Here is a 27,511-nt window from a genome sequence, read left to right as displayed (position 1 = left end):
AATCTAATAGCAGATTACTTTGAGAAAGATTGCTTTTTGTGCTTTTTTTTTTTTAATGATTTAAACTGAATGAAGTTGAACTAGTTTATGTTTGATAAAAAATATACAAATAGACATTTGGGAGCCTTTCTGTTGGAGTTTTTGGGTTTTGTTGTTCTCCCTTTAAATCTCATCACATTTGTAAGATTCCTGGGATTGTAGTCATAATTGTCAATTATTTGGTAGCTAGTGACTGGTGACTGACTTGGCTGCAAAACACTTGGTAATGATAATTTCTTCATGTGTCTGTAATCAACATGTTAGATATAACTGTTGTATATCTGTGTTTAGCAAATCAATGGGAGTGATGAACGGAATGCTTGGGAAGGAACCATTTCCATCAGGTGAATAGCATTTGATGTCTAAACTTAAGCATTATGTTTCATAGCTAACTAGTTCTACCAGTGGGATTCTCATTTTGTTTTCCAAAGGAACATCATTGAACAGTGGAAAGAATTTTGGTTTTGGAGTCAAACTTTAGTTCAAATCACAATTTTGTCACTACTTGTATGACTATAGTCAAATCATTTTCATGTTTCTAGGCCTCAGTTTCCTCATCTATAAAAGAAAGAGGTTAGATTAGATGATATAAGGATCCTTCTAGCTCTGACAGTGATCTGTTTAATGGAAATTTTTTATTTTTATATTCCGTAGTTCTCTGTTAATTTGAACTATGTATTAACACCATATGATTCTAACTCAATTAGAATTTATTCAAGAGTTTGTGGAGAAAATATAGAACATATACATGGTAGAAAGTAAAGAAAAGTTTGTTGAATAAATCTTGAGAAAAGTATCAAAGTAGGAAACCCATATTTAAAAACTAATATGAATGGAGAAAGATCGACTCAAGAGAAATTATCTGGTCTGATGCTTTTTTTTTTTTAAAATAGATGAGGAAATGAAGGCTCAGGAAAGTGAAGTACTTGTTCCTATTTATATAACCAGGTGGTGGTAGAATTAAAATATGTGTCTCTTGATTTCCCAATTAAGCTGTCTTTCCACTGGTAAAAGCCTTCCATAAGAAGAGGTATGTTAACTACAATAGCTACTTAGTTGATTAAAAACAGTTTCTCAGACCAGAAAAGGGTTTGTAGATAGAAAAATTTTGGTTCTGGGTAAATTTATTTTGTGAGCTTTTAATTTCATTGTATATGAATTAGATAATTTAAGAATATATTAATAATAGAACACTATTGGGCTGTAACCAGAGATCACAAATTTTAGCAAAGAAAAAGTGAAGAGCAAGATAATAAAATTTTTGGTTCTGCAGAGATGTACAGTATTCTTCCATGACATTTGAAAAATAGAACTAATATGTATTAATACTGTGATTAAGGTTATCATCAAAAGATATGAGTAAATTTATTAGTATGTACTGTTTAAATCACTTTGTTAGCATTGGAAATACAAAAAGGTAAAAAGGCAATGTCTCTACTCCCTGCCTCTTTTGGGATGAAAGATGATGGATATGGACATATAGATATATGCATACATGGTATATATCTTATTTAGAGATATATGTATATGTGTACACGTGATAAATATATGCACACATGTACAAAAATGATAGTATATGCCCTACTGTATTATTAGTCAAGTGCCAAATGAGTGATATATCAAACACTTTGGGAGCACAAAGGAATTGTCCTCAAATCCAGTGTTCCACAAATGTTGACGTTTCAATAGGGAAAGTGAGCTGTGAGCTGAGGTCAGTCTTGAATGGAGGTTAGAATCATCCAACAGACAGGCATTTCAGGCAAAAGGAATGGAAGAGAGGGAAAAAAAGAAAGTGGTGATCATGAATAGGATGAGTTAGTTTGTAATCACTTCAGCAGCTTCTACAATTAAGACAGCTAAGTGACAAAGATAGAGTACTGGTCCTGAAATCAGGAAGACTTTTCTTTGTGAGTTCAAATCTGACTCCAGAACCTTACTTAATTATGTGACTTTGGGCAAGTCACTGAACCCTGTTTGCCTCAGTTTTGCCAGAGTGATAAATGATGAATTATTCAAGTCTCTGCTAAGAAAACTCCAGACTGAATTAAGAAGAGTGATACTACTGAACAATAATTTTTAATGTATTTTTTTCCAGACTTAATAATGCTTTTGCTATTTTAGAAGTTAAATTCATTTGGTAATAAACAGATTTTTTTCAGTTGTAGTATACTATTGGTGTACACCCACCATTGTGATGTCATTAGATAACTCCCTTAAATAACTGTTGAGGAATGATCACTTCTTAGTTGAAATATTAAAATTCACTCCTTTACATTGTGATTATGCTTGTGGTGTCTCTGGTGAAACTTTCTGATCTGATTGGCTATTCCAGTCAAACTCAATTCACATAGGTAATAGTGAAATCTCTTTTAATGGTTAATGATCCTTGTGACCTTAAAGCAACTGGAGTTCATTCTGGAAAAGGAAAAACATTGGCCCTGCTAAACTATGATTTTAAATTTTCTTGACTAGCTCACAATCAGATGAGAAAAAACACAGCTGATATAATGCCCTAAGAGACAGGGATTTTTATAAAGTAAGAAAGTAGTTCATTTTCTCTTAATCTCAACTAGCTTTAGCCATCATCCCAATAATATAGGACCAAATTACATAGAGTAAATCCCTCATATTTCTTTGGATGCTGTAGTTCTGGTACCATGGATATCTGCAGAGAGAGAGAGAGAGTACTCCAAAAGTCATCTCAAAAGAAAATATGAAAAATAAATCATTAAAGATTCCACAGTGTCTTACATGCAACATATTAGACTATTTCAAGTCAAAATATTTGCTGAATAAGTTAAGATTAGGTATAGAATTTTCTCTTTCAAAGGATTTTTATTTTTCATATTTTCTTAGGTTATTATTTTTCCATGTACCACTTTGATCTGTGATGTTATGGGAACACTCTCTTAATTGCAAATCAAAAGCCATCCATGCATTTTACATTCATGGTCTCTAAGCTGATGCCTTCCTGTAAATCCTTTCAAGAGGGAACTTGATCACCTTATATGGATATATTAAGGGTTTTCCTCTAAATCTTTTTGACATTGTATGGATATCAATAGAGCACAGAGACATCACATCTTTTGCTCTTGCTATATGTCCAGTCCACTTCCTTTCCCGTCTTAAATCTCTTTAATTTTATCATAATCTTCTTATGTAGTTCATTGGTTATATGCTATGATATCCCATTTCTGCTGAAACCACTTTTAGTCCATTGTACTTAATCACCCATCTCATAACTTAGATTACTGTAACTTATGGCCGAAGTGGTTTTCTTGATAATCTCTTGTATTTCTAATCCATTATGCATCCAATTTTTCCATTATCACCATTCCTTAAGAAGCTACAATATTTCTTTGTTTCACCAAACCTAGATTCTTCTGCCTAGCTTTCAAAGTCTTATGTAAGCTGATTCCTATTCGACCAAATTTCAGACCACTAACATGAGTGCTCTCTCCCAATCAGATCAGACTTCTTTCAGTATACATGTGCTATACTCAGTCCTATCTATCTGCCTTTGGCCAGGCAATAGCCCTTGATCTAGGGTGCCCTGTCCCCAAACTCCATCTCCTTCAGGGCTCATCTCTAGTCCTACTTCATGAAAACTTGCTTAACTAATCCAAGTCACAATTTTTCCTTTCCCTGAACTTTTCTAGCGCTTGCCATTTATCTAGCACATCTGACCATTTTCAGATCTGAAAATCATTTAGGTCAGTCCCCTTATCTTACAGAGATAACCAAGGCTCAAAGAGGTTAAATAAATGTTTTACAACTAGGTGACTCTGGATAGAACAGTTGACCTGGAGCCAGGAAGAATACCTGAGTTCAAATGTGACCTTAAACACTAATTGTATGACTGGGCAAATCACTTAACTTTTATTTGTCTTAATTGCCTGAAGAAGGAAATGGTAAACCAGTCCACTATCTATGACAAGGAAACGCCATGGACAGTAATGTCCATGGAGTCACAAAAAAGGCGGATGTGACTGACCCACAAGGTTGTACAAGTATTTAGTTGCAGAATCATGCAGGAATCAAACTCAGAAGTGTTTACTGATTCCAAATCCAGTTCATTATACCTCGCTGCAAAATGTTAACTTTCCAGCTTTTGAATTTTATGCTTTGCATTTAATTTTGTGTGTATCCCCAAAGGTATTATTAGGCACTTAATTTTAAAATACCCTAAAAATGGAAAAGCAAGTAATTATGCCAAGGCTGCCTGGGGGTTGTGAAATTTGCTTGCTCAGTGAGGTGAGAAGTTCACAGTAGAAAAGAAAAATACAGGTGGATCTACAAAGGACTTTTCTGCAAGTAGGAGGTGGGAAGGGAATAATATTAAGCAGTCGTGGGCTGCTCTATACATCAGTTTCTTTGTGGGCAAGAAATTCTGTGTAACTAACATTTTCTGGTTTTTTTTGAATTTGATACAGATGGCAATCTGAAGTTATATCGTTGTGATGTCTGTGGGAGAAGCTTTGCACCAGATGTTCTGGTAAAATTAAGACATTTTGTGGATGCATTTCATTGAAATTAAATGAAGTATAATATCATTGTGGAGGAGGCAAAAAGATTAAATGCAGATGTGGGAAAGGAAAGAAGTAGGATGGGAGTACAATTTGCTGCCGACACTAAGGTGCACTGATACAAATTGGTGTGGCTTCCTTTAAAAGAGCAGCTGACTCCTGTTAAAAAAATGTTTTCTAGGAATCATCATAAAAAAAAAAAAGATACAGATGGAGGTGTGTAGTGCATAAAAAACAAAAAACAAAAAACAAAAAAAATACTGGTCTGCTCTTAACAACTCTTTTTGCTTTTCCAGCAAGAATTTGTGGATTTAGGTTTCAAAGCCATTGTGCTATCTAACAAAATGGACTGAGGATTCAATGTAGCATACCTGCATTTTAGCCCCCACTTTTTCAATAACTCTGGCCTTTCCCAAGTCAGGGAAGCAGAATATGAAAATTGCTGCTGAATTTGGAATCAGAAAATGTAGAATCAAGTCCAGTTTTGCCTTTATAACATGTTTGATTTTGGATAAACTATTTAAATTTCATGGTCCTCAGTTTCTTCATCTATAGCTAATGAAGAAGTTAACCTACATGACTTATAATCCCCATTCCATAGTTAAAAGCTGTTACTGGTTTCCCCATTTATGAGTTTAAATAAAAATCGCTATTCCTTCCTCTCTCTGAGAGATGTTATTTATTTAATATTATTTATATTAAATTATATTCATTTCATTAATTTTTATATTAAATTTGTTTAGTATTTATAATATTTATATTAAATTATATTCCTCAGAGATAGGAAGGGATAGGAATATATTAATATGCACATATTAAATGATATGCTAAAGAACTTGCTATAAGAGCCCATCATTAAGACTTAAAGAATGTAATTCAAGTTATATTTTAAAAAATGTAATCAATATATTGTATAAAGAATCTGAATTTAATGTGCTATGTCTAGTATAGTAATACTTGGGTCCAGTACCTTGCCAGCATCCTAATGGGGCCCCACTGATAATAAATAAATCCTACATGGCAACATCTTTTTTTTTTTTAATTAAAAAGTTTTCCTTGAAGAAAATTGGTTAGACTTGAGAGTTTGCTAACTAAAAATGATTGAAGGCCAGAACACAGGCTGCAAAGGGAGTTGTGAGCTTTAATGTACAAAGTTATGAGGGAAGCTTGGTGGTACAATGCATGGAGCTCCAGGCTTGGAGTCAGGGAGAACTGAGTTTAGTTCTGGTCTCAGATACACATACACACACACACATACACACACACACACACACGCAGATATTGTGTGACCCTGAGCAAGTCACTTAACCCCAACTACCTCAAAAATGAAACAAAACAGTATATTAAGTATGTCTTTCCTTTCCAGAGTAGTTAAATTAAAACTTCAAACTCCTTAAAGAAAGTGGAGGAACTTGAATTTCTTAAATGTACTGCAATACTTAACTTCTAGGGCATAAGTATCTTTTCTTTTCAATATGCTACATTGTACCAGGAAAACTTGAATATGATATTTTAAAGTCGTTGGGTTTCAGGTGCAGCTGGATTGGAAATCAGGAAGACCTCAGTTTTAATCCTATTTCAGATACTTAGTAGTTGTATAAACCACATGTAAATCACTTAAATTTCTCTTAGCCTTAGTTTCCTCATCTATTAAAAATAGGGCTAGTAGCAGTGCCTATATAGAATCAAATGAAACAATGTTGTAAAGCATTTTGAAAATCCAAAGTACTATATAAATGAAAGTTGTCATCATCATCATCATCATTCTTGAAATCCAGTTCCTAGCCTTTACATAGCTGATTTTGGAATCATTGACTAAGTGACTTCATAGGTTTGTTTTCATTTTTCCATTTTTCATTGTCTTGACCGGATGCATTGACCTAACCCAGCTAAGTCAACTGGTCAGTGATTTCTCTTGGCTCTATAAGGCAGTACTAAACTGATGATCAGTTCGATGATGAGTTGTCCTTGACCACTTAGGTCATGTAAGTCATTTGCATCAACTTCTGTTTTCATCTATGATTTTTTTTTCGGGTCAGGGAACAATATTCAGTGTTGTGATAAAAACAGAGATAGTTAATATTAGAATAATTCTATAGAGATGTAATAACAGGGATGTCTAAAAGCAACAAATTTAAATTAAGGTTAAATTTTTTTACTCGAGATGTATAAAGTCTTGTAGTGATGATTAAAAGATAGGTCTTACTCAATATCACAGTGTGTTGGAGTTAGGAACTTGTGATTTCACTTGTTTAGGAAACTTCTTGGTGAGGAAACTCAACTTATGGAGGTAGGTACTTTTTCTTCAACTTACATAGTCTTAGAGAGTTGCATAGAGCATTGAGAAGTTAAGTGATAATCACTTGCTGAGTTACACAACCATTGTGTATCAGAGGTAAAACTTCAAGGTTGGCATTTTACCACATCAAAACTACAACATAACCTTGAGCTGCAGTAGTAAAAGTATAATGTAATAGAAGGATAATGTCTAAATAAATGTGGCACCCACTGCCTTCATAGTTTTCTGTGATACTCTGAATCCTTGATTCCCACTATCACTATCTAGTAGAAATTGATCCTTCCCACTTTGGTTATGCTTTTATAGTAGCACAGAGCTTTACACATGCAAACAGTTAACAAATGCTTATTAATTCATCATATTCTATTTAGCATTTATCATTTACATAGTTTAACTTATTCTACTCAATTGTAAGCTCTTTGAGGGACAGGATCTATCTCTTATTTGTTAATTTATTTATTTTTAATCTCTTTCAGCATTTACCACAATGCTCTGCACATGAGGCATTTAATAAATAATATCTAATTGTATTGCATTGAGGGAAATAATAGTTCCATTGTCCTTTGCCCCAATCAGATTACTTCTGGAATACTGTGTTCACTGCCAGGTGCCTTGAAAAACTTGAGCTTTTCCAGAGGAGAGTAACTACAGTATATAGTGAGGTGATATGAAACTCCATCTTCTAAAAGAACTGAGTCAGTTAGCTTGGAGAAGAATCTTGGAGATAGGCTATGATTACTCTCTATATTTGAAGAGCTTTCATTTGGAAGTGAGTTTAGATTTCCTGTGTAATACTCCAGAAAATAGAATTCTAGAGTGAATGAATAGGAGTTAAGATAAGGCAGATTGAGGTCTCTTATAAGGAAGATCTTAACAATTAGAGTTGTCCAGCAGTGAGATGGAAGCCAAAAGATTAAATGTAGATGTGGGAAAGGAAAGTAGTAGGATGGGAGTACAATTTGCTGCTGAAACTAATTGGTGTGGCTTCCTTTAAAAGAGCAGCTGAATCCACTAAAGTGTTAAGGCAGATGATGGATGCATTCATTACTAGTCAGAGGTGTAGTTAAAAAGGATTCCTGCTTAGGGTAAGAGTTTGAATGACATAACCTCTAAGATTTCTTCCAACTCTTAATGCATTTCTACTATTCTAAAGCTGTTGTGTGCTACATTTTTTATGTTGGAAATCTATACATACTATGTTCTAATAAGAATATTGGGTGGAATAGGTGAGTATCCAAATAACTGGGTTACATTTATAAAACCAAGGTTAACACTGGAATAAAATAAATGGGCATAAAATATTGAGCTTTAGAGATAAGCACCATGCAATGTGATGAAAACACTAGGCCTTAACATTTACAACATTATATTCATCTTTTCTTTTCCTTTTCTATTTCCTAGGAAAGGCATGGGCCAATATGCAAAAGACTTTTCAACAAAAAACGTAAGCCTTTCAATTCCTTGAAGCAAAGATTACAAGGCACTGACATTCTCACAGTCAGAGAGTCTCCTGATACCAAGGTACCATTTGGTCTTTCTTATTGTTTTCCAATGACTGCCTTACATATATTTCTGTTTATGTTGGTTACTATACAGCATTCAGTTAAGATGATCATGAAAGGGCACAGAAATGAATTTAAGGTGGTTCTTTATTAACTTGAAGGCATCAAGAGATACTAGTTCTCTTTCCAGCTTTTCAATTGGACGTGGACTGTTTAAGTTCAGTGTTGGGGCCATTTTTTACTGATAAGTGATAATATGCTCAGGACACATTTGAAGGATGCTATTTAAAATAATATTATTTGAACAATTTTTTATTATTCTTTTGCAGGTTGCATGAATATAATACTCTACCTAAGCAAGGAATATTCCCAGTAGTTTAAAGCAAAATCTCCAAACAATAAACTGAAAGCCCTACTATGAACTCATGTATATTGCATCTACTCCAGATAAAAAAAGACAGGGCAACTCTTTCATTTTGCTTTTCCTTTGCTGGTATTATTGAGTCATTGGCAAAAGGCAGAAGTAAAGTTTCAGGAATAGATCTGTGACATTCAAAAGAAATGACTGTTAGAAACATAAAAGAGATGGATGAAAAATATAGAGAAAATAGATAAAATTATTAGGCATACTTTAAATTTTATTCAGCATTATATACATTTCACTGCTGCTTTTAATGATGAGATCATTTTGAGTAGAGAATAGACTTTTTCATTGCCAGGTTTCTGAATTACATGTACTTGCAGGGAAGGAATTTTAAAAAATGAAAAATCTTCTTAGTTATTTCTATACCTGGTTTTGTGACACCTTAGATTATCTTTAGTTATTTTAAAGGGTTTGTGGATATCTTAAAAACTTAACTGAAAGGTTTCAAAATACACACACACACACACACACACACACACATATATATATATATGATAGGGCTACATAGTATACTGTTGTATGGATAGAGAATAGGCCTTCGTGACAGAAAGGTGTTAAAGTCACACCTCTTGACACATATTGGTTATGTGAACCTGGGACAAATCAATAAACCTCCTTTTGCCCTCTGGCAATTCTCTGAATGAGTTATAGAAGACCAAAAGCTCCACCAATAAAATCATAGATCTAGACCAAAAGTATATATACGGCAATATATGTATGTATTATACCTATATATATATATGTATTTAAAATTGTGCATGTATTATATACAAGTATACATACCTATATACATATCTCATGTAGTACTTAAATTGTTAAATCAAACAAGTGACTATGAGATATCCTAATTCCCAAAAACTTAAGAAACACCTGCTTTATTGTCTAACTTGATCTTCATTTCATTCCATTTAAAAATTGGAGTCTATAAAATTTTATCACCAGATTTTTTTCAAACCTCTTTTGGGTCAGTTATTCAAATTGGAAAAAAAAAAAGGAAGAAAGAACCTTTTCTCCAGTTTCACATGGATTTATATCCTCAACTGGGTTGTTTTATTTTAATCATCTTGTTTTTTAGGGAAGTGTAGTCTACTTTGATGCTTATGGTCTCTTATAGATGCTACCCGTGAAGAAATCTAATTGGAGACAACAACATGAAGACTTTATTAACACAATTCGATCAGCCAAGCAGTGTATGTTAGCCATTAAGGAAGGCCGTCCTCTTCCTCCTCCACCCCCTCCAACTATCAACCCAGGTTGGAGCCTTTTATGTTTCCAGTTGATCTTTGACATTTTAATTGATGCTCCATTTTCACCTTGGCCTAATTCCAACCACTTATCCAAATTAAAATCTACAAAGGAATACTCTTTACTTTAAAAATTACATTCTAATATAACATGGGAAAAAAGATAAAGAGTAAGCCTTGAAGTCAAGGAGATCTGGGTTCAGGCCTTTCCTTTGACTCATTCTGGTTGTGTAAATGGGCAATTCAACTAATCTCTTATCCACCTCTTCCCCAATTTCAGAACTCTGAGACGTTTAAGTTGCAGAGCTGATGTTTTGTCACTGAGGACTTTCCTATGCTGATAAAATCATAGGTCCTATACTGCAAATATTATAAATATTATCCATTTCTTGTTTTTACCACATGAAGATTATTTCTTTTCTGTTTCAAATTCACAGTCTCAAAATGGAAAGGCACATACTACTACATTTCCCTCTTAAATGCTTATTTCATAAAATATTATTTCAGCTCTTTACTCCAGATAAAATATGTGAAAGTAATATCTTTCATAATGATAGTCATCCTTAATACCTATCACTTTCTTTTATGTCCTTGTTCATTTTTGAAATACTCATCCAATTGTATGTCCTCTATAATTCTGAAACTCTTCTACAGCTCAACAATAAGAAAAACTACCAGAGAAATATGGAATAAAGTCTCCTGAAATGTGAAATGGAAAAATTAAGAACTCTCCTTGAAAGTTGCATGTTTGCTTTTAAATTCATTGATTTTTTTTTTTTTCCTTTTTCTTTTTTTAATTTCCTTGAAGTCACCTTAATTGACTGGGCTGGATTTCCACTGAGAAATTGTACAGTTCTTTTTTTAATTACCACATTTCTCCCTGAAACAAAGTCCTACCTCAAAGATGTGTGTAAAAAGAAAATAAACAATTTAATTTGAAAATTTTTATAAGAATTCTGTCACCTAGGCCTAGGGCAATCCAGGAAGACTTATTTGAGGGGAAAGAACTTGAGCTAAACTTGATAAATTTTTCTTCTTTGGGTAAGGGAAAGGGAACAGCTCACAGGTAATCAGTTAAGTGTAGAGGCAGGGAGAGATTGGTTAAAAATCAAAATGTTGCTGTAAAGCTAAGTAGGGTCAGAGTCCATATCTAGCTCCAGCTACCAGCCAGTGCTCTTGAGTGGCTCAGATCTGATCTGCTTATTACTAAACCATTCCATAAGTATCATCTTGAACTTGTGGTAAATTAAGCTCTGCATTGTCTTTTCACAAAAACTGAAGGCCCATCTATTCCAATCCCTACTTCTACATTGGATTTGGAGCACTTCAATACAGGAACTTTTTTTATACATTTAGTTTAGGGCTCATTTGAGTAATATGAGCATAATTCAACTCACCTGTAAACAAATAAGCCACATGTGGTTTGGGATATTTGGTTTTTAATCTTTCTACTAATTGTTTTCTAGATATTGAACTGTTCTTGCATGTCTAGTACATATACAACTTGGTAATGGTGAATAAGTTCTTTTATATATTTCTGTAATTTTTAAAATTTATTTTAATTTAAGATTTTTATTTAAAGTTTTGGTATTATTTTTTATTTATTTAAAGTTTTTATTTAAAATTTTGGTATTATTAACTAATTATATTGGTATACAGTTCTCATTATTTTGTGATTTGGAGTTTTAGGCTATATTTATTTATCTCAGGAAAAGTGTGTTTGTTGAAGTTTCTTCTTAATTTTTGATAATAAATTTTATAGTATTGGCATTAGTTACTCTTTAAACAATGGATAGAATTCAGAATGTTTCATATTAAAGTTTTCATTGTTTCTTCATTACAAATAATACTAGCTGTTGGTTTTGTATATCTTAAGGTTTTGTTTGGAATATCTTAAGGAAAGTTCCTTTCATTTCAATCCTTCAATTTTAAGTATAAGAGTTATGTATTTTGGCAAAAGCCTTTTTTGTATCCATGAATATAATGATATTATTGGGGTATTTTACAAGTTTATTTTATGTTTCAGCATTAATTTTTTATTTTGCATTCCAAATTCTCTTCCTACTTCCAGACCCTACCCCATCCATCGAAAAAGCAAGCAATATAACTTATTGTTAATATGATTTATTATGCTAATAGATTTCCTAATATTGAGCCATCCTAAAATTCTTGGTATGAATTCAATCTAGTTATATTGAATATTTTTTATATTTAGCTGTCTCATATTGACTAATAGCTTGTTTAAATTTTTTGTAGAAATGTCATATTGATTGGTCGTTCTATTTCACTAGTCTATCCCTTCTTAATTGTAGTATCAATAACCCATCTGTGTAATAGAAACTATTTGGTAGAGCACCTTTTTTATTTTTGTGAGCAACTTAAGTAGATAATGATTATTCTTTAGATGTTTAATAGAATTCACTTAAAAATTGGTCTGGTCCAAGAATTGTTTTCTTTCCGATATTATGTTATTTTAATTATTTCTTCTCTTAATCTGGTTATTTTATATGTTTGCAGATATTCAGTTCATCTGTTTTCACTTTTGATGGATTTGGATCTACAGTAAGGCTACTAATTATCCTATGGCACATTGATTGTTTTCCAGCATTATTTTGAGCCTCTTGCCTCTCATTTCAACACTCCATGTCCCCAGTTATTAACTCTGATTCTTACATGAACAGGAAGATATTTCTAACCCCTCCCTATAAAAACCAGCTTTTCCCCCTGATATTACAAGATTTTTTAGCTTTTCCATGAAAGCCTCTTGGTGTCTTATCTTTAGTGTTGGGGGAACAGTTGAGGGGGAACTCAATGCCTTATTACCCTTTTTTCTGTAGTACTGTGGTTGTAAGTATACCTATTTAAACTTTTCCATAATATTTTTCCTTCCACTAGCTGCTTGGCCACAAATCCTGTTTTTGATCCTACTACTGAGGTTTACTTTTCTGTAATGATTTAAAGGGCAAAATCCTAACTAGCAATTCTGATAACTCAAAAAAGAGGCATAAAAGAAGGCCTTATTATCAAAGAGACATGAAAAGAAGGCTTATTTCCTTGTACAAAATATTCTCAACTCAATGCATTTTCAGTGACTGCCCCCCATATCTAGAATGCTTTCCAATTTCCTCTCCAAATCTGTCTCCTAACTTCCCTGGATTCTTTGAAGTGCCAACTAAAATAATACCTTCTATAAGAAACCTTACCTGGTCCTCTTTAATGTGAATGCTTTTCCTATGGATTTATTTATATATTTTATTTGTATATAGTTGTTTGCAGTTTATCTTCTCTATTGGATCAAACTTTTTAAATGCAGAGACCATTATTATTATTTTTTTTGCTTTTCTTTGTATTTCATACCCTTAACATAAAGCCTGGGCCATAGTGAACAGTTAATAAGTGTTTCTTGACTTTATACAAAATTTATGATGCCTTTAAGCATAATGTAATTTCCCTGTTGATCTTTATTAATATCAACTGTTTTTACAATTGTATCTTATTTAAAATCATGATTGCAATTTTTGTTTACAGCTGAATCATATTTAATTTTATTTCCACCCTACAGTTTGTGTTTTTATTTTAAGTTTATTTCTTGTATGCAAGAAATTATTGGGTTTTGTTTTCTAATCCATTCTGCCATGCCTTCATTTTATTTATCAAATGTTAATACCACTAATATCCATAGTTATAATTGTTATGCTTCTTTTCCCATACCAAATTTTCCTAAATTTCCTCTTAAAAATCAGTTTCTGAAATTAATTTTCTTAAAACTATCTAGTCACAATCTCTTTCTTCATTCCCAGAAATAATTCCTCTGTTGCCCAGACCCAGATCTCTTGATTCTTGACTAAAATAATCTTTTTTAGTACTTTTTTTGCCCAGTCCAAAGAAAAGGTGGTTCAGATTCTCCATTCCCTTCTTTGTTTTAAAATTTTTACCATGTGACTGAAAATTTTCAAGAAATGCAAATTCACTTATTTCTTCTCTTTTCTCTGACCTTGTATTATAAGACTTTTGTGTGTGCATATATGTCTACACGCACACATACATATGTGCATATGTGTATATACATATGTGGGTGTCTGTATATATGTCCATGTCTACATATACTATGTTTCAGGCTAAAATATATTTATCTTACAAATTGAATATAATATTTTGAATCAAAGATACAATGTGACATTAATTACCAATCATTTTGTTTTATCTGCAGCAACCCGAACCATTGCTTTAGATTTAGACGATGCTAATGCCTCTTTACTTCTCTTAACTTCTTAGTTCTCTCGATGCTGTTCTACCATCATATTCTAATAATCATTATAAGAAGTAAATAATAAGAAACTTCAATCCCATGGTTTCCAAAACCTCACCCAAAAAACAATGGAGAGTCCTATTGCGGTACAAATAAGTTGTAGCATATTGCCTATGATGAATTGTACTCAGAAAGCCATGTAAAAAGATACCATCAAAGGGATCTTTAACCAGAAGAAGTGGGCTGACTAATGGCAAACTGAGCAAGAATCCACCTTTAAATTACCTTTGCAGCCTTCTTCTACTTCACTTCCTCTTTATATATTCTCTGTCCATCCAAACTTGACTTCCTGCTTTTCCTCTCATGTCAAACTACAAACTTCTATCTCTGTGACTAAGTGATTATACCATCCTCCTCCACACAATCCTAGGAAAGCCCACTACTTCTTACCTCTGCCTTTTAGAATTCCTAGTTTCCTTCAAAATTAAGAGGAACGTGCTACCTTTTCCTTTTTAAAAAAAAGTTATTTATTTATGCTACCTTCTACTTGAAGCTGATCCCTGCTGTTCCCTCTAGCTACTACTAATGCCTGCTGTGCCCAAATCACCTTGTAATTAATTTATCACATATATGCATATGTTCATGCATATGTATAATTATGTATTTTCCATTTTGAAATGATTAAATTGTCTCCCTAAATAGAATTTAAGCTTCTTGAGCACAGAGTCTGTTTAATTTTTGTCATTTGTATTTGCAGTGCTTAATAAGTATTTTAATGATTGATAATAGATAGTGACAGTCCAGGTACCACAGTGGTGGTACCCTCATAATTCTGAGATCTAGGAAAAGGTCTCCAGAATGTTGGATAGAATCCCTTGTAGAGGATCACAAAAAGATGTGGACAGTAGTAATGTAAAATGTGAAGGAAAGAATAGGTTGTAGACTGTATTACTGGTGAATGTACTCATGTTGACAAGGTCACACATAGTAATAATAGCTAACATTTCTATAACACTCTGTGCCAGGTACTGTGTTAGGCACTTTAATAATATTAGTTCATTTTATCTTCACAATAACCCTGAGAAGTAGATGCTCCACTGATATATTGAATGATACTTCAATGATATGTGGCTGTGATGTTGTTGATTATGGATATTTCTGCCAAAAATCACAGAATATCAGAGCTGGAAGGGATCTCACAGACCTTCTGGTTGAACCTGTATCTGAGATCTTCCTGTGTCATATTCCCAACTCGTGTTCATGCAAGTTCTATTTAAAATCTCCAGTACTAGGGAAACATGTCCTAAAAAGCAATTTCCTTCTCCTCTGAATAGCTCTTATCATTAGTAATTTATTTTTTCACACTGAATCCTAGTCTGCTTCTCTTCAATTTTGCCATTCTCCCTCCTTTCATGTGCTATACATTCCAGTCAGATATTCCTATTCTCTTTATCTTAACTAAGACCTTGCCTTTCCTGTGTTTGTATTTCAGATCATGACATCCCCTGGGCCATGGATAAACCCCAGTTGCTGACATATGAAAATATTCTTTCCCTCCTCAAACTTCTCATGTTTTCCATGGATCTTTCCTTTGTCAGACTCTTGACTCTTCCTTGCATCATAGTTCGCTTTTTCCATGTCTTCCCCTACTTCTTCCTCTGTCTCCCCTTTCACTTTGCCCTTAATTAAATTAATCTGCTAGAGACCAGGGAATACAATGAATCTGCCTTTGTGTCCTTAGCATCCAGTATACTATCTTGCATGTGGGCAAGGCACTTTAGACTTTTAATAAATGGTTGTTGAATTTAATTTTTGATTTCTGTCTTATAGGTCTCTGTGTACTTGGGAGTTTTGTTTCTCTTATACCCCCTTAATCTTTGTGTGAGTCCTTCTAGAGTAGGCTATTTCCCACCAAAGTCTAGTACCTTATTTTTTCAGACTTTTGTAGGCAAGTTCTCCTGGATTAGAATTCATATTCCTATTTGTGCTGTTCAGAATAACCTGGCCCGCCAATGTGTTTGGGATGGTTGACTTAATAATGTTTCTTTGTCACGTTCAGATTATATTCAATGTCCTTACTGCATGAGAAGGTTTAATGAAACTGCAGCAACGAGACATATTAATTTCTGCAAGGATCAGGCATCCCGCCGAGTTTTTAATCCATCCAAGACAGCAGCCAAACTAGCATCCAAGGGTCAGGTAAATGTATTTGTCCGTGCGATGTCTGATTTATGTCTTTAAATCTCAGGGAATCTTGGGTAGAAGGAAAAATCCTTTGATGAAATTCAGAATCATCAAATAAAGAGTCCCCGACTAGATACTGGGAAACCTAAATTCCTTCTGCCTGAGACGCTGACTGGAACTGCCCAATATCAGCACAGTGGTTAGAGCAAAGGACTTGGGGTCAATTGGTCAATAAACATTTATTAAGCACCTACCATGTCCCAGGCACTGTGCTGGCTATGGGGGATACAGAGAAAGGCAAAAGATAGTTCCTGTTCTTAAAGAGCTTACAATCTAATGAAAGAGATGACAAACAGTAATATCTCTGGGCTGGAGATTATGCCATGCCCCCTGGTGGCCTTTAAAAATTAACAATCAGCCCTGTGGAGAGAGAATGAAGATGAGAGCCTGGGATGGAGGAATATCTCAGCTGTGGAGATTTGCCCCTTCCCTTGTCCCTTGTAGCAAAGGGCTGGGGAGTTCTCTCTCCCCCATGTCCAGAAGCACATTCAGTGGCAGAGAGGAGTGAGAATTTGGGGCCAGCACCTTGATTCTCAGCATGTGGTGACCCTCAGAGTCCAAGGGAGCAGAACTAGAGGAATGTCCTTGGATTTCAGGGTGAGGGCTCCCCCTTTTTCTAGAAAGAGGTACAGGCCAGGTTCTCAGCAGCAGCAAAAGCTAGAGGCCAGTGGTAATGAGTCCATCCAGGGAGACTAAGAAGACATCAGTGGGTCTGCAGCTTCGGAGGCAAGTCCTGCCTTTTCTAAGATACACCTTGGCCCCACTGTGTATGTCTCTCTTCTTCTGAAATCTGATAATGATATTTTCTATATTTGTGGGAGAGTATATAATCCAGGTTTATAGGGAAGATGTTTTGTACCTACTCTTCTTTTCTATGCCATTTCAGTAATTTCCATTGCTTCCAGCTAGCCATGTCCTCTAGATAAACACGGCAGTAAGGGCTCACAAAATGTAGTTTTAGAAATGTAAACCTTGAATCCTAGAGTAGTAATTCCCCGGAGGACCCAGTCTATAAGTGTTCTGAGTGGTGACATGAACTGGCTATAGATGTATATGCTTTTCTCTTGTTCAATCTTTTTACTAGCAGTAGCCCAAAAAAGAGATCAAAGGAAGCTTTGAAATGTCAGTCTTCATTGTGCCGAATTAACTCCTCCAAAAAGTATGTTATTTGGCTTTGTGTCGTACTTTACTTAAGAAAAGATACAGATAGTTTTTGTTGGAGCGTTCTGTGTCTTCCTTTATCACTGGCATTGTGTTAGCAACTAGTAGCAACAGGTAGAAACTTTCTTTTTTTCTTTTTTCTTTTTTGATTTTGCTATTTCTTGTAAACCAGGGAATCTAAGTTACAGCATTTGTTTTTGTTCTATAAAAGTTACTGATTTCATCCTTGCTTTCTGTAATAAAAAGCTCCTTTTCAAAAGGAAAAGTGGAAAAAAAATTATACCAGCTTCAAAGAACTTTAACATTGCATTAAGACAAATGAGCTTTTGCTTTAAAAAATAAATTTTAAAATATACCTGCCTTAGCCTTAAGAGAGGTCACTATGGGCTCCCAAAGCTCTTTCTTTTTTTGTTCAATATGGCTCTCTCCTGGTAACTATCATCTATAGTCTGCAAATGAGAATTCTTACTTATGGCTTCAGGTGACTTTATCTGCTTTGGTTTCCATGGAAATCAAATAGATTTGGAGATAGTCACAAGGTAAGAAGGAATCCTTATTTTAAAGCAACTGCTAGAGCTTTTTGACTCTCTCCCAGAAAACAGATCATTTGCAGCACTGTTAAGGGGACAGAATTGGGACATCATATTTCAATCAATTACACATTTCCAGTTTTCCTTTTTTCAAATGCATAAAGTTACCTGTCTTTCATGCAAAAAAAAAAAAAAAAAATTAGGAAATGGCATTATTGTCTTTAGATCTGTGGGTTAATGTTCTAATCCTGTTTTCAGACCTAACTTAACATCTTCCCCATTACTCTCCTTCAGGGTCTTTCCCTGGCAAAGGACCTCTTCCAAAACTCTGACTTGCATTTGGATGTTTGAAAAGGGAACTGGAAATAGGCCCTCTGAGGCCATAAAGGAAAACTGTCTCTTCTCCTTCCTGTATCCTCCAGTAGAAAAGAAAAAAGTAATGCCTTCTGATAATTTGCTTGAGAGAGAGAGGAGGTTACACTTCTTGATTGTGGGGACTTTGGTATTTATCTTTCTCTCCAGGTGAGGCCTTGTGGCATAGAAAAGAGAGCTGACCTTGGAATTGGAAAGAACTGAGTTCTAATGTTGCTTCTGACACATCCTGCCCATGTGTGATCCTGGGCAAGAGATTAACCTCTTAGTGTTCTAGCCTACTCTCTCTGACACCATATTGTGCAGAGAAGGTGTCAGCTTGAGAGAACTGTCTCACTTAAGAGTTCCCTAAACCAGTGAAATTACTAGAACAGTTTCTTGCCCAGAGTAAGCACTTAAATATTTGTTAAACTGAATTCTAGAAGATCGTTCCAAGTGCCATCCTTTCCCAGTAGCCTGTTGTCCAATGTTATAAAATATTTCCGGGTATTGTGTAGATTAGATGATCCATTCTCTTCTCTTTAGAACAAACCTCAAATGATTTTCAAAAAAGAATCAAACGTAACGAGTACTATGGGAACATTACTTCCGAACAGGATAGTGGACCCCTCAAGGGACCAAACTACCGAAACAGGTGAGGAAAAGCATGTGGGGGAGGTGTGAGGGGAGCTTGATAGATAATTGATGTCAAAGGGAACCCTAAAGGTGTGATGAAGGCAGCTAAAGTTATAAGCTATTAAATGATACTATTAGACAGAGAGACATTTGGGCTAGATGTCATCTCTATATATTGTCTAATTCAATATGAGCAAAGATATACTTCATCCTAACTTGTGGATATGAAGTATGGAGATTTTCATAGTTAATGAACAGATGCATTGATCAAGAACTAGATTTCTTGGAATATTACCATCATTTTAATTAAAGTGATGTTTCCAAAAATCTGAGACCCACAATATGAGGTATGGCCTAACAGCAACAAAAAAAGGCATTTTAGTTTTTTAAAAACTATCTTAATGAATTAAATGAAAAAAAGGTCATTCATTGGAGTTTTATTTTTTTCCACTACAAATAACTGCTTTCTTCCTGGTTTCTGGTTCATTAAAACTCAAATGTGTGATTCTTTTCATTTTCATTTTCCAAAGAAGAAATTACTAAACATATTAGTAGTGGGAAATAGAGCAGAACAGTTCACTATTGTTTCTTAAACAATGATGAACATTATTTGGAAAAAAATTTTCTTCTAAGTATGTTGTTTTCAATATAATTTTTCTAAAAGGTTTAGTTAAAATAATCTTGTTCTCTCTATTAGATAAATTAATATCTAATTTATATGGAATTGACTGATGTGACAGCAAAAGCAATCCCCTCCTTCCCCCAAGAAAAGATTTCTGGTTTTTATTATGAAATGGATGGAGTTAAAAGGTTTCTTGCCCCCAAGTGATCTGCAGACCTTTATCAGTATTAGATTATCATTACATTTTATTAGTTTGGGGCCTTCAGATGAAAGAAGAAAGGAGTAGGAAGAAACCACAAAGATCCACCCAAAATCCACCCTTCAGTGTTATTTATTCTTTCCTGCCTTTCTTTTGGATTCTCACTCTCTCTCTGAGAGAAAGGTACCAATGATACTGCCTGGCTCCCCTCAGTGGACTGGTCCCACTGCTGCAAACTCCCAAAACTCAGATGGAGTGCATCCAAGACCATTTTCAGTTGTCCTGATCTATATCTTGCCACTGGACCCAGATGGCTATAGAGAAAAAATCCTACACAGCTCATGTTCATTTTCATGTATTCTCATTCATTCTCATTCTCTCTCTCTCTCTCTCTCTCTCTCTCTCTCTCTCTCTCTCTCTCTCTCTCTCTCTCTCTCTCTCTCTCTTTCTGTCTCCCTCTCCTTTCTCTCCCCCCTCTTCTTGCTCTCTGCCCCTTCTTCTCTCATTGACTGGCTACAATCAGTCATTATTTGAACCTGATTGCCTTAAATCAAATGCAAATGCCAATTGTTTTTGTTTTGACCTGATAATCCTGACAATATTGGACTTCCAGATTTATTTATTTATATGTTTTTACCAGTTAAGATCTTACCTTAAAAAACCTTCTCACTGGACCTAGATGGCTCTGGAGGGGTAAGTGAAGCTGGTGACTTTGCATTCACCTCCTTCACTTCAATCCAATTCACTTGCATATCATGGTACCACTTCCTTGATGTCTTCTTTGAGAAAAAAAGGACAAACTACAATCACCACCATTTCAGAATATTGTAGGAACTGACTCCTTCCCTACCTTGTTAAGGTTACTAAATGATATGGAACAGAATGAGGACAGAAAAATGGGAGAATACTGTTGTGTTAAGAGAGCTGATGTTAGAAAGAAAAAAATCGAATGATTTCTCTCTCAGAAGTGAAGACAACCCTTCTTAAAAGTGAAAAAATTTATGAGTTGTTTGATTTGCATGCAAAAATAATTTTCCTTCATCTCTGTCAGGTTTAACAAGTACATTAGATTGTACAGTAGCTGCTAGGGAGACCACATAATATGGTGTAAAAATATTTGGAGTCAAGAGGATGTAGGTTCAATTCCTGACTCTACTACTTATTCTCTATGCAACCTTGAACAAAACACTTGATATTTTGTAAAAACAACAAGTTTTTTAAAAAAATATCAAATTGCAAAATGAGGGCCTTGAACTAGATGGGTCTCTAAGGTCACCCTAACCCCACAACCCAGAAATTCTCAAGAAGTATGCCAATGGGTACCATGCAATATATGACTAAATAGTTTATAACGGGCCTGCTAGATAATAATAGCTGCCATTTATAGAGTGCTTTAAACCTTGCAACGGGATTTATTTAGATTTATTTGAGCCTCACTATCCTTTTGGGGGTAGACGCTATTATTATCCTCATGTTACAAAAGAGAAAACTTCTGATGGAGGGAAATATAGTGACTTGTCCAAGAGGTTTGCATAGCTAGCCAATTGTCTGAGGCAAGATTTGAACTGAGGATTTCTCCTGACTTCAAGTCTACCATTATTTATTGCATATCTTAAAGTGCCCCTAAAAGTATAGTCCCTAGCCTCAAAGAACTCCTACAATATACAACAGCTTGATTACCAATACCATAGATCTTGCCCATTCTACTTTAATATAAGTGAGATTGAGATTTTAACAATTCTAAATAATGCTGTCCATTTAAATACTTCAAGTATGAATAGCTTTGCCACAATAATCTTGATAAATATGGGTCTTTGGGAGTTTTATTTGTCCTACCTCAGAGTTTTGATACTTAATAAATATGTCTTGGATTTTTTGGGGGTGGCCTCATCCATCTAAGTGTAAAAAGAAAACCAAGATCAATCAATATGTTAACAAGTCAGATTTTTTTCCTCTGGGTCAGTTTGGGGTAAAGAAGAATCTGTGGAAAGCAGCTAACTAAGTGCTATATAGAATAGCTAATCCTGAGAGGTGCAAGTTCATGTAACCTGTCAGATTGGCTAAGATGAAGGAAAAGATAATGAGGAATGTTAGGGGGGATGTGGAAAAACGGGGACACTGGTGCGTTATTGGTGGAGTTGTGAACTGATCCAATCATTCTGGAGAGCAATTTGAAACTATACTCAAAAAGTTTTCAAACTGTCCATACCCTTTGATCCAGCAGTGTTACTACTGGGCTTATATCCCAAAGAGATCTTTAAAAAGGGAAAGGGACCTGTTTGTGCAAAAATGAAAATAGCCCTTTTCATAGTGGCTAGAAACTGGAAATTGAATGGATGCCCACCAATTGGAGAATGGCCAAGTAAATTGTGGTATATGAATGTTATGGAATATTTTGCTCTGTAAGAAATGACCAGCAGAATGAATACAGAAAGGCTTGGAGAGACTTACATGAACTGATGCTGAATGAAATGAGCAGAACCAGGAGATCATTATACACGTCAGCATCAATACTACATGATGATCAATTCTGATGGAAGTAAGGCTCTCTTCAACAACGAGAGGATCCAAATCAGTTCCAATTGATCTGTAATGACTAGAACCAGCTACACCCAGAGAAAGAACACTGGGAAATAAGTATGGACCACAACATAACATTTTCACTCTTTCTGTTAATGTTTGCATGCATTTTTGTTTTTTTCTTCTCAGGTTATTTTTATCTTCTTTCAAAATCCGATCTTTTTTTGTGCAGCAAGATAACTATATAAATATGTATACATATATTGTATTTAACATATACTTTGACATATCTAACATGTATGAGATGACCTACCATCTAAGGGAGGGGGTGGAGGCAAGGAAGGGAAAAGTTGAAACAGAAGTTTTTGCAAGGGTCAATGTTGAAAAATTACCCATGCATATGTTTTGTATATAAAAAGTTATAACAAAAAAAAATTAGGTTCATGTATGTATCAAAAAAGATGTTTTAGTTTAGCTTTTGTTTGTGTCAGCTTTAGAATCCATGAGTAATTTGAGGCTCCCTCCCATTTTTTTGTACTTTGAAAGCTCTGGAAAAAAGAAAAAAAAAAAAGGCTGGACCATTTGTTGTCACTCTCATTCCAAGTAAGTCCTACCACAGACTTTATATCAAATTGATTGTCAGTTAACTAAAGTACTCACTCACTTGTGTCCCTCTTAATTTCAGCATATTGGTAAAAACGGCCTTCTGGAGTCTACACGAAACTAGCATTAGCTTCTTTTCATGTAACATATTTTGAATATTATTATTTATCAGACATTGTCTTGGGATACAGAAGATAGAAAGATGAATATGACAGTCTGTGTCCTCAAAAAGCTTACTGGATAGTAATAGACACAATTATGCTACAAAGTAGAATATGATGTGATAAGATATAAACTAGTGTCATGGAAATTCTGAGGAGGGAGAGGACTTCTGGCTAGGAAATCATATTACAAAAATAACAAAAATAATAATAGGGTTTATATAGTGCCCGCTATATGTCAGGCATTGGGCTAATTACTTATTGGTTCCTCACAACAACCCTATGAGGTAAATGCTATTATTATTATTCTCATCTTACAGTTGAGGAAATGAAGATGGGATTAAGTGACTTGTCCAAGATCACCCATCTAGTGTCTCAGGTTTGGAATAAAATGGATCAGCATTCCCTGATTCCAGGTTGGGAACAAAATGGATCAGCCCTGATTCCAGGTCCAACACTCCTTTCACTGCCTGACCTCGTAGAGAGGGTGGCACTTGAGTTAGACATAAAAAGATGGGTACTTTTTTTGCTGAGGCAATTGGAGTTAAGTGAATTGCCCAACACAGCCAGGAAGTGTTAAATGTCTGAGGTCACATTTGAACTCGGGTCCTCCTGATTCAGGGCTGGTGCTCTATTCCCCACCTAGCTGCTGAAAAATGAGATAGGCAGATGATGGAGTATATAAACAGAGGTCTGTTTGGTCAAACAAACATTTTTATTCAGTGTTTGCTGTGGGCCCAGCACTGTGCTAAATGCTTCTTGAGGAATGGTCAAGGAATGATGAGTGATATATTTCAATTGAGAGCCTAGGAGATACATGTGAGAAATAAGATCAGCAACTGGGAATCAGATAATAGAAGCCCTGGAATTTTAGATTGAGTTTTTCCTTTTATTTGGAAAATGTTTCCATGTTTGTTCCTTAGGTCTGACATGAACAAGAATTAACATATAGATTTTCCTTATTTTTTTTTCTTTGTTGTATTATGTACAATTGTATGTATGAGAAATATAAACAGAAATGACATGTAAAAAAAAAAAAAAGATATCAAACTACTATTATTCCTAAAAGCGTTATATTAGCTCCCTAAAATAGAATTATCAGCTACAAGCTGTTTCATTTGTTCAAAACGAGTGTACCAAGATTTGGTATGAAAGGATTATTTCTGATATTTTGCTGTCCATTTGCAGCTTGTCCTAACGTGGATTGTGGCAATTATTAAGCTGATAGCAACAACATTTTGTCAGTGGTTTTACCCACTGGAAAGACACAAATGAACAGCTTTTCTTCCAACCTCATATTCAAAGGCCATATGGCAGTTGTGAAAATTAAATTCTGAAAAATAGACACACATATAATACCCCCAAAAGATGCTAGTTGCATTATTACTATTGTTTTTATTAATGAGTGTCCTGACCTTGTTTTCGGGGAGGTAGTACACCTAATTGTCCTCAGATATACTCACACTTCTCATAGACTTAATCTTACAAGGGTAGAAATATACACAATCTTTATGTTCTTCTGGGGACCTGGCAGAAAATGTACCACAGTAATGAATACTTGATTTAATAAATTAAAGGGCAGTGATATCGACTTACCTATAATTCTTTTTGCTAAGGGGACAGCTTGCATCCCAGGCCAGGAAAAAACTAAGATACTAGAGCATTTTTTTTTTACATTATTTTAACCCTTTGAAAGATATTGTTTAAAAGCTATTTTGTTGCCTTTAAAAAGTCACACATCTTTGGATATTCAACTGATGATACAAGATGCTGTGATAAGTGTATATATCAGAGACCTTTTGGGGGGAAATATTTAGAATGCTAAAGATTAGAGATATATCTTTCAAAATATACAAATACATGGAGAGCATGGAAAAAAACATAGTAGATTTGAGGGGTTAATAGCCACAAGGTCTCCTGTTCTCAAATTAATTTCAGGCCTTTCTGGTACCCCAAACTGCATTATTAGAAGATTCATACTTTGAATTGATAATAGGTTTTTTGTTTGCTTTTTTTTTTTGCTGAGGCAATTGGGGTAAAGTGACTTGCCCAGATCACACAGTTAGTAAGTGTTAAGTGTCAAATCTGGTTTGAACTCGGGTCCTCCTGACTTCAGGGCTGATGCTTTATCCACTGAGCCACCTAGCTGCTCCAAATTGATAACAGTCTTGTGGGAGAGGTAGTATCATGTGATAAATTTATTGGATCCTTTTCAGCATGTGATCTCATTGAGAAAGGGGTTAAAAACAGGGGGATGCAAGACAAGTATTGACAGAAGCAGGAGGTGGGAGGGGAAGATATATCCAGAGCAAAGAGAAGTCTTTCCAGTGTTAGGAGAGACCTAGATACATGGTGCAGAAAACTTAATGTGAAAAGTAATTAAAGAAAAACATTTTGGTAGGTGCAGCAGAGGGAAGGTCTACCTTGTATGTGAATTACTGTAGAAAAAACAGTAAAACTTTCAACCTAAAGGGGAATTCACCATGTCAATCAGCTTCCTTTCCATTGGTTTTTTGTTAATGTTTTATTTTTGCATAAGGATGACTGTTGTGTATATGTTTTGAAAGGATCATCCTCAAAGGCAAGAACTGGATTAAAAGTCAAGAAAGCAATGATCTCCAAAAAAAATTAAGTCCTTTAATTAAGGTAAGAAATTATGTTTGACCAATCATCTTGAGTTAAGGGTAAGGATGTAATGCTGTTTATGATATTTTGAAAATAACTCTAGATTCAGTGAACCACAATAGGTAAAACCCAAAGAGAAATTTGTAAAAACCTTGGGCAGCAGTAACATATGAAAAACTCATGTCATCTTTTTTTGTTTTGTTTTGTTTTTCTTACAGGGGTACGAAATGCAGGGAATATTTGCATTACCTAATTTTAGGTTTTTAAGATCATGCTTAAATAGACCATATTTGTTATTCATATGCTAATCAATTTTTAATGACCAAAACAAAAAGGTTATAAGTTTGCCATTCATCATGGGAAAAGAGGGTACCGTCTAGCTTTCTCCATACTCCACCTCCCTAACTCCATTACAGAATTTCAGAATTGGAAGGAACCTCATTACCTCACTTGTCTAATCCTGCCTAAAAAAGTATACCCACTGATAAATACCTGATAAATGATTACCTGTGCCATGTTGCTTTCGGCAGTAAGAAAGGCATGAGTTCCCAGGATAAATTCCATCTCCAGTAATTACCCATTTCCTTCTGTTCCTGTGGTACTTTTCAATAAACAAAGTTGTTTTGGGGGTTCTTTTTAAATTACGTCCTGTAATAAACTTCAGTTTTAAAGGTTGCAAAGCACATACCTGCATTATCTTAAGGATAGGAAAATATTACTGTGCCTGTTTTCCCAATAAGGATTTTAAGTCAGAAAGATTTAAATAACTGACTTTGCCCCCACCCCCCCACACCCGAGTCATATGATTTGAAAGTTAAAGAACTGTGATATCCAGCCAGGTCTTCCTCACTCCAATTGTTATCCACTATATCAGATTATATAGATACACAGTAAGACATATTGCTGACGAAATAAAAGCTTAAAAATAAAATGTCATTTTTCTTAATTTCAGATTGACCTCTATAGAAGATCACTTGCCCCTCAGCATCCTCTGTGGCTGCCTTGATATTAAGCAAGTATTACTTAATTAAGGCCAAAGAACCACAGATTTCCATTTGCATTCCTATTATTCAACTTGGAATACCACTCAAAATGTGCATGTTTAAATGTAATGATTAAAACAATGACTCCAAATTTTGTTTAATTTTTTTCTTGTATTTTTAAAAAATGAAATCAGTAAATGATGCATCAAATTTATGATGTATCACTCCTTTTGAAAGAAGTTTATATTACATAATATTTTAAGAGGCATTAAATTGGATTTAATAACATTTGAAATGCAATCTAGAACCTAGAAAGGTTCTAGTAACAGCCTCATCTTTTTTATCAGGACAAGAATTTGGGGGGAGCTAGATTCCCTTGACCATCATTAATTTACTGGAAGCTTCTGAACAAATCCACAATCCTGGATTATTATTGTTTTTTGTTTTTTTGACACTGACTTGCTATGTAGCTCAGCAACCCTTTATTCATTTAAAAAAGTACTTGTCACTTATTCTTCATAGTTGGTGATCTTGAGGATCAACGAATTAAGTTCTTTTAAAGCACTTAGTTATACTTTTAAACCTAAAGTTTA

The 27,511-nt window shown here is 34.6% G+C and overlaps 1 protein-coding gene across 6 annotated transcripts; it reads left to right on the top strand.

Annotated features, from left to right (window-relative positions):
- Positions 1 to 66: 66 nt before the first annotated feature.
- ZC2HC1B (zinc finger C2HC-type containing 1B) lies at positions 67 to 27,069 on the top strand. 6 transcript variants are annotated; one of them, XM_031937677.1, is made up of 9 exons: positions 71 to 383; positions 4,473 to 4,534; positions 8,266 to 8,385; positions 9,905 to 10,043; positions 16,343 to 16,482; positions 19,116 to 19,224; positions 23,038 to 23,149; positions 25,878 to 25,956; positions 26,888 to 27,069. In XM_031937677.1, exons 1-9 carry the CDS (start codon positions 266 to 268, stop codon positions 26,939 to 26,941), a joined length of 933 nt encoding a protein of 310 aa, XP_031793537.1. In that variant the 5' UTR covers positions 71 to 265; the 3' UTR covers positions 26,942 to 27,069. The 6 variants fall into 6 exon arrangements, with proteins under 6 accessions (XP_031793538.1, XP_031793537.1, XP_031793539.1 ...); XM_012549379.2 differs by having other exon boundaries at positions 74 to 383; positions 23,093 to 23,149; XM_031937678.1 differs by lacking the exon at positions 26,888 to 27,069 and having other exon boundaries at positions 67 to 383; positions 25,850 to 25,939.
- The last annotated feature ends 442 nt before the right edge of the window (positions 27,070 to 27,511 follow it).

This window comes from Sarcophilus harrisii, chromosome 4 (genome assembly GCF_902635505.1).
Source record: "Sarcophilus harrisii chromosome 4, mSarHar1.11, whole genome shotgun sequence".
Taxonomy (NCBI): domain Eukaryota; kingdom Metazoa; phylum Chordata; class Mammalia; order Dasyuromorphia; family Dasyuridae; genus Sarcophilus; species Sarcophilus harrisii.
The sequence above is the reverse complement of the archived record's forward strand: the minus strand, read 5'-3'. Positions and strand labels throughout refer to the sequence as shown.

Excerpts from the sequence above, each read along its gene's own strand:
- ZC2HC1B (XM_031937677.1), top strand. The coding sequence starts at position 266 with ATGATAATTTCTTCATGTGTCTGTAATCAACATGTTAGATATAACTGT. Across the intron at positions 384-4,472 it reads GAAGGAACCATTTCCATCAG|ATGGCAATCTGAAGTTATAT; the intron begins GTGAATAGCATT and ends AATTTGATACAG. Across the intron at positions 23,150-25,877 it reads TGTTGTCACTCTCATTCCAA|GATCATCCTCAAAGGCAAGA; the intron begins GTAAGTCCTACC and ends ATGTTTTGAAAG.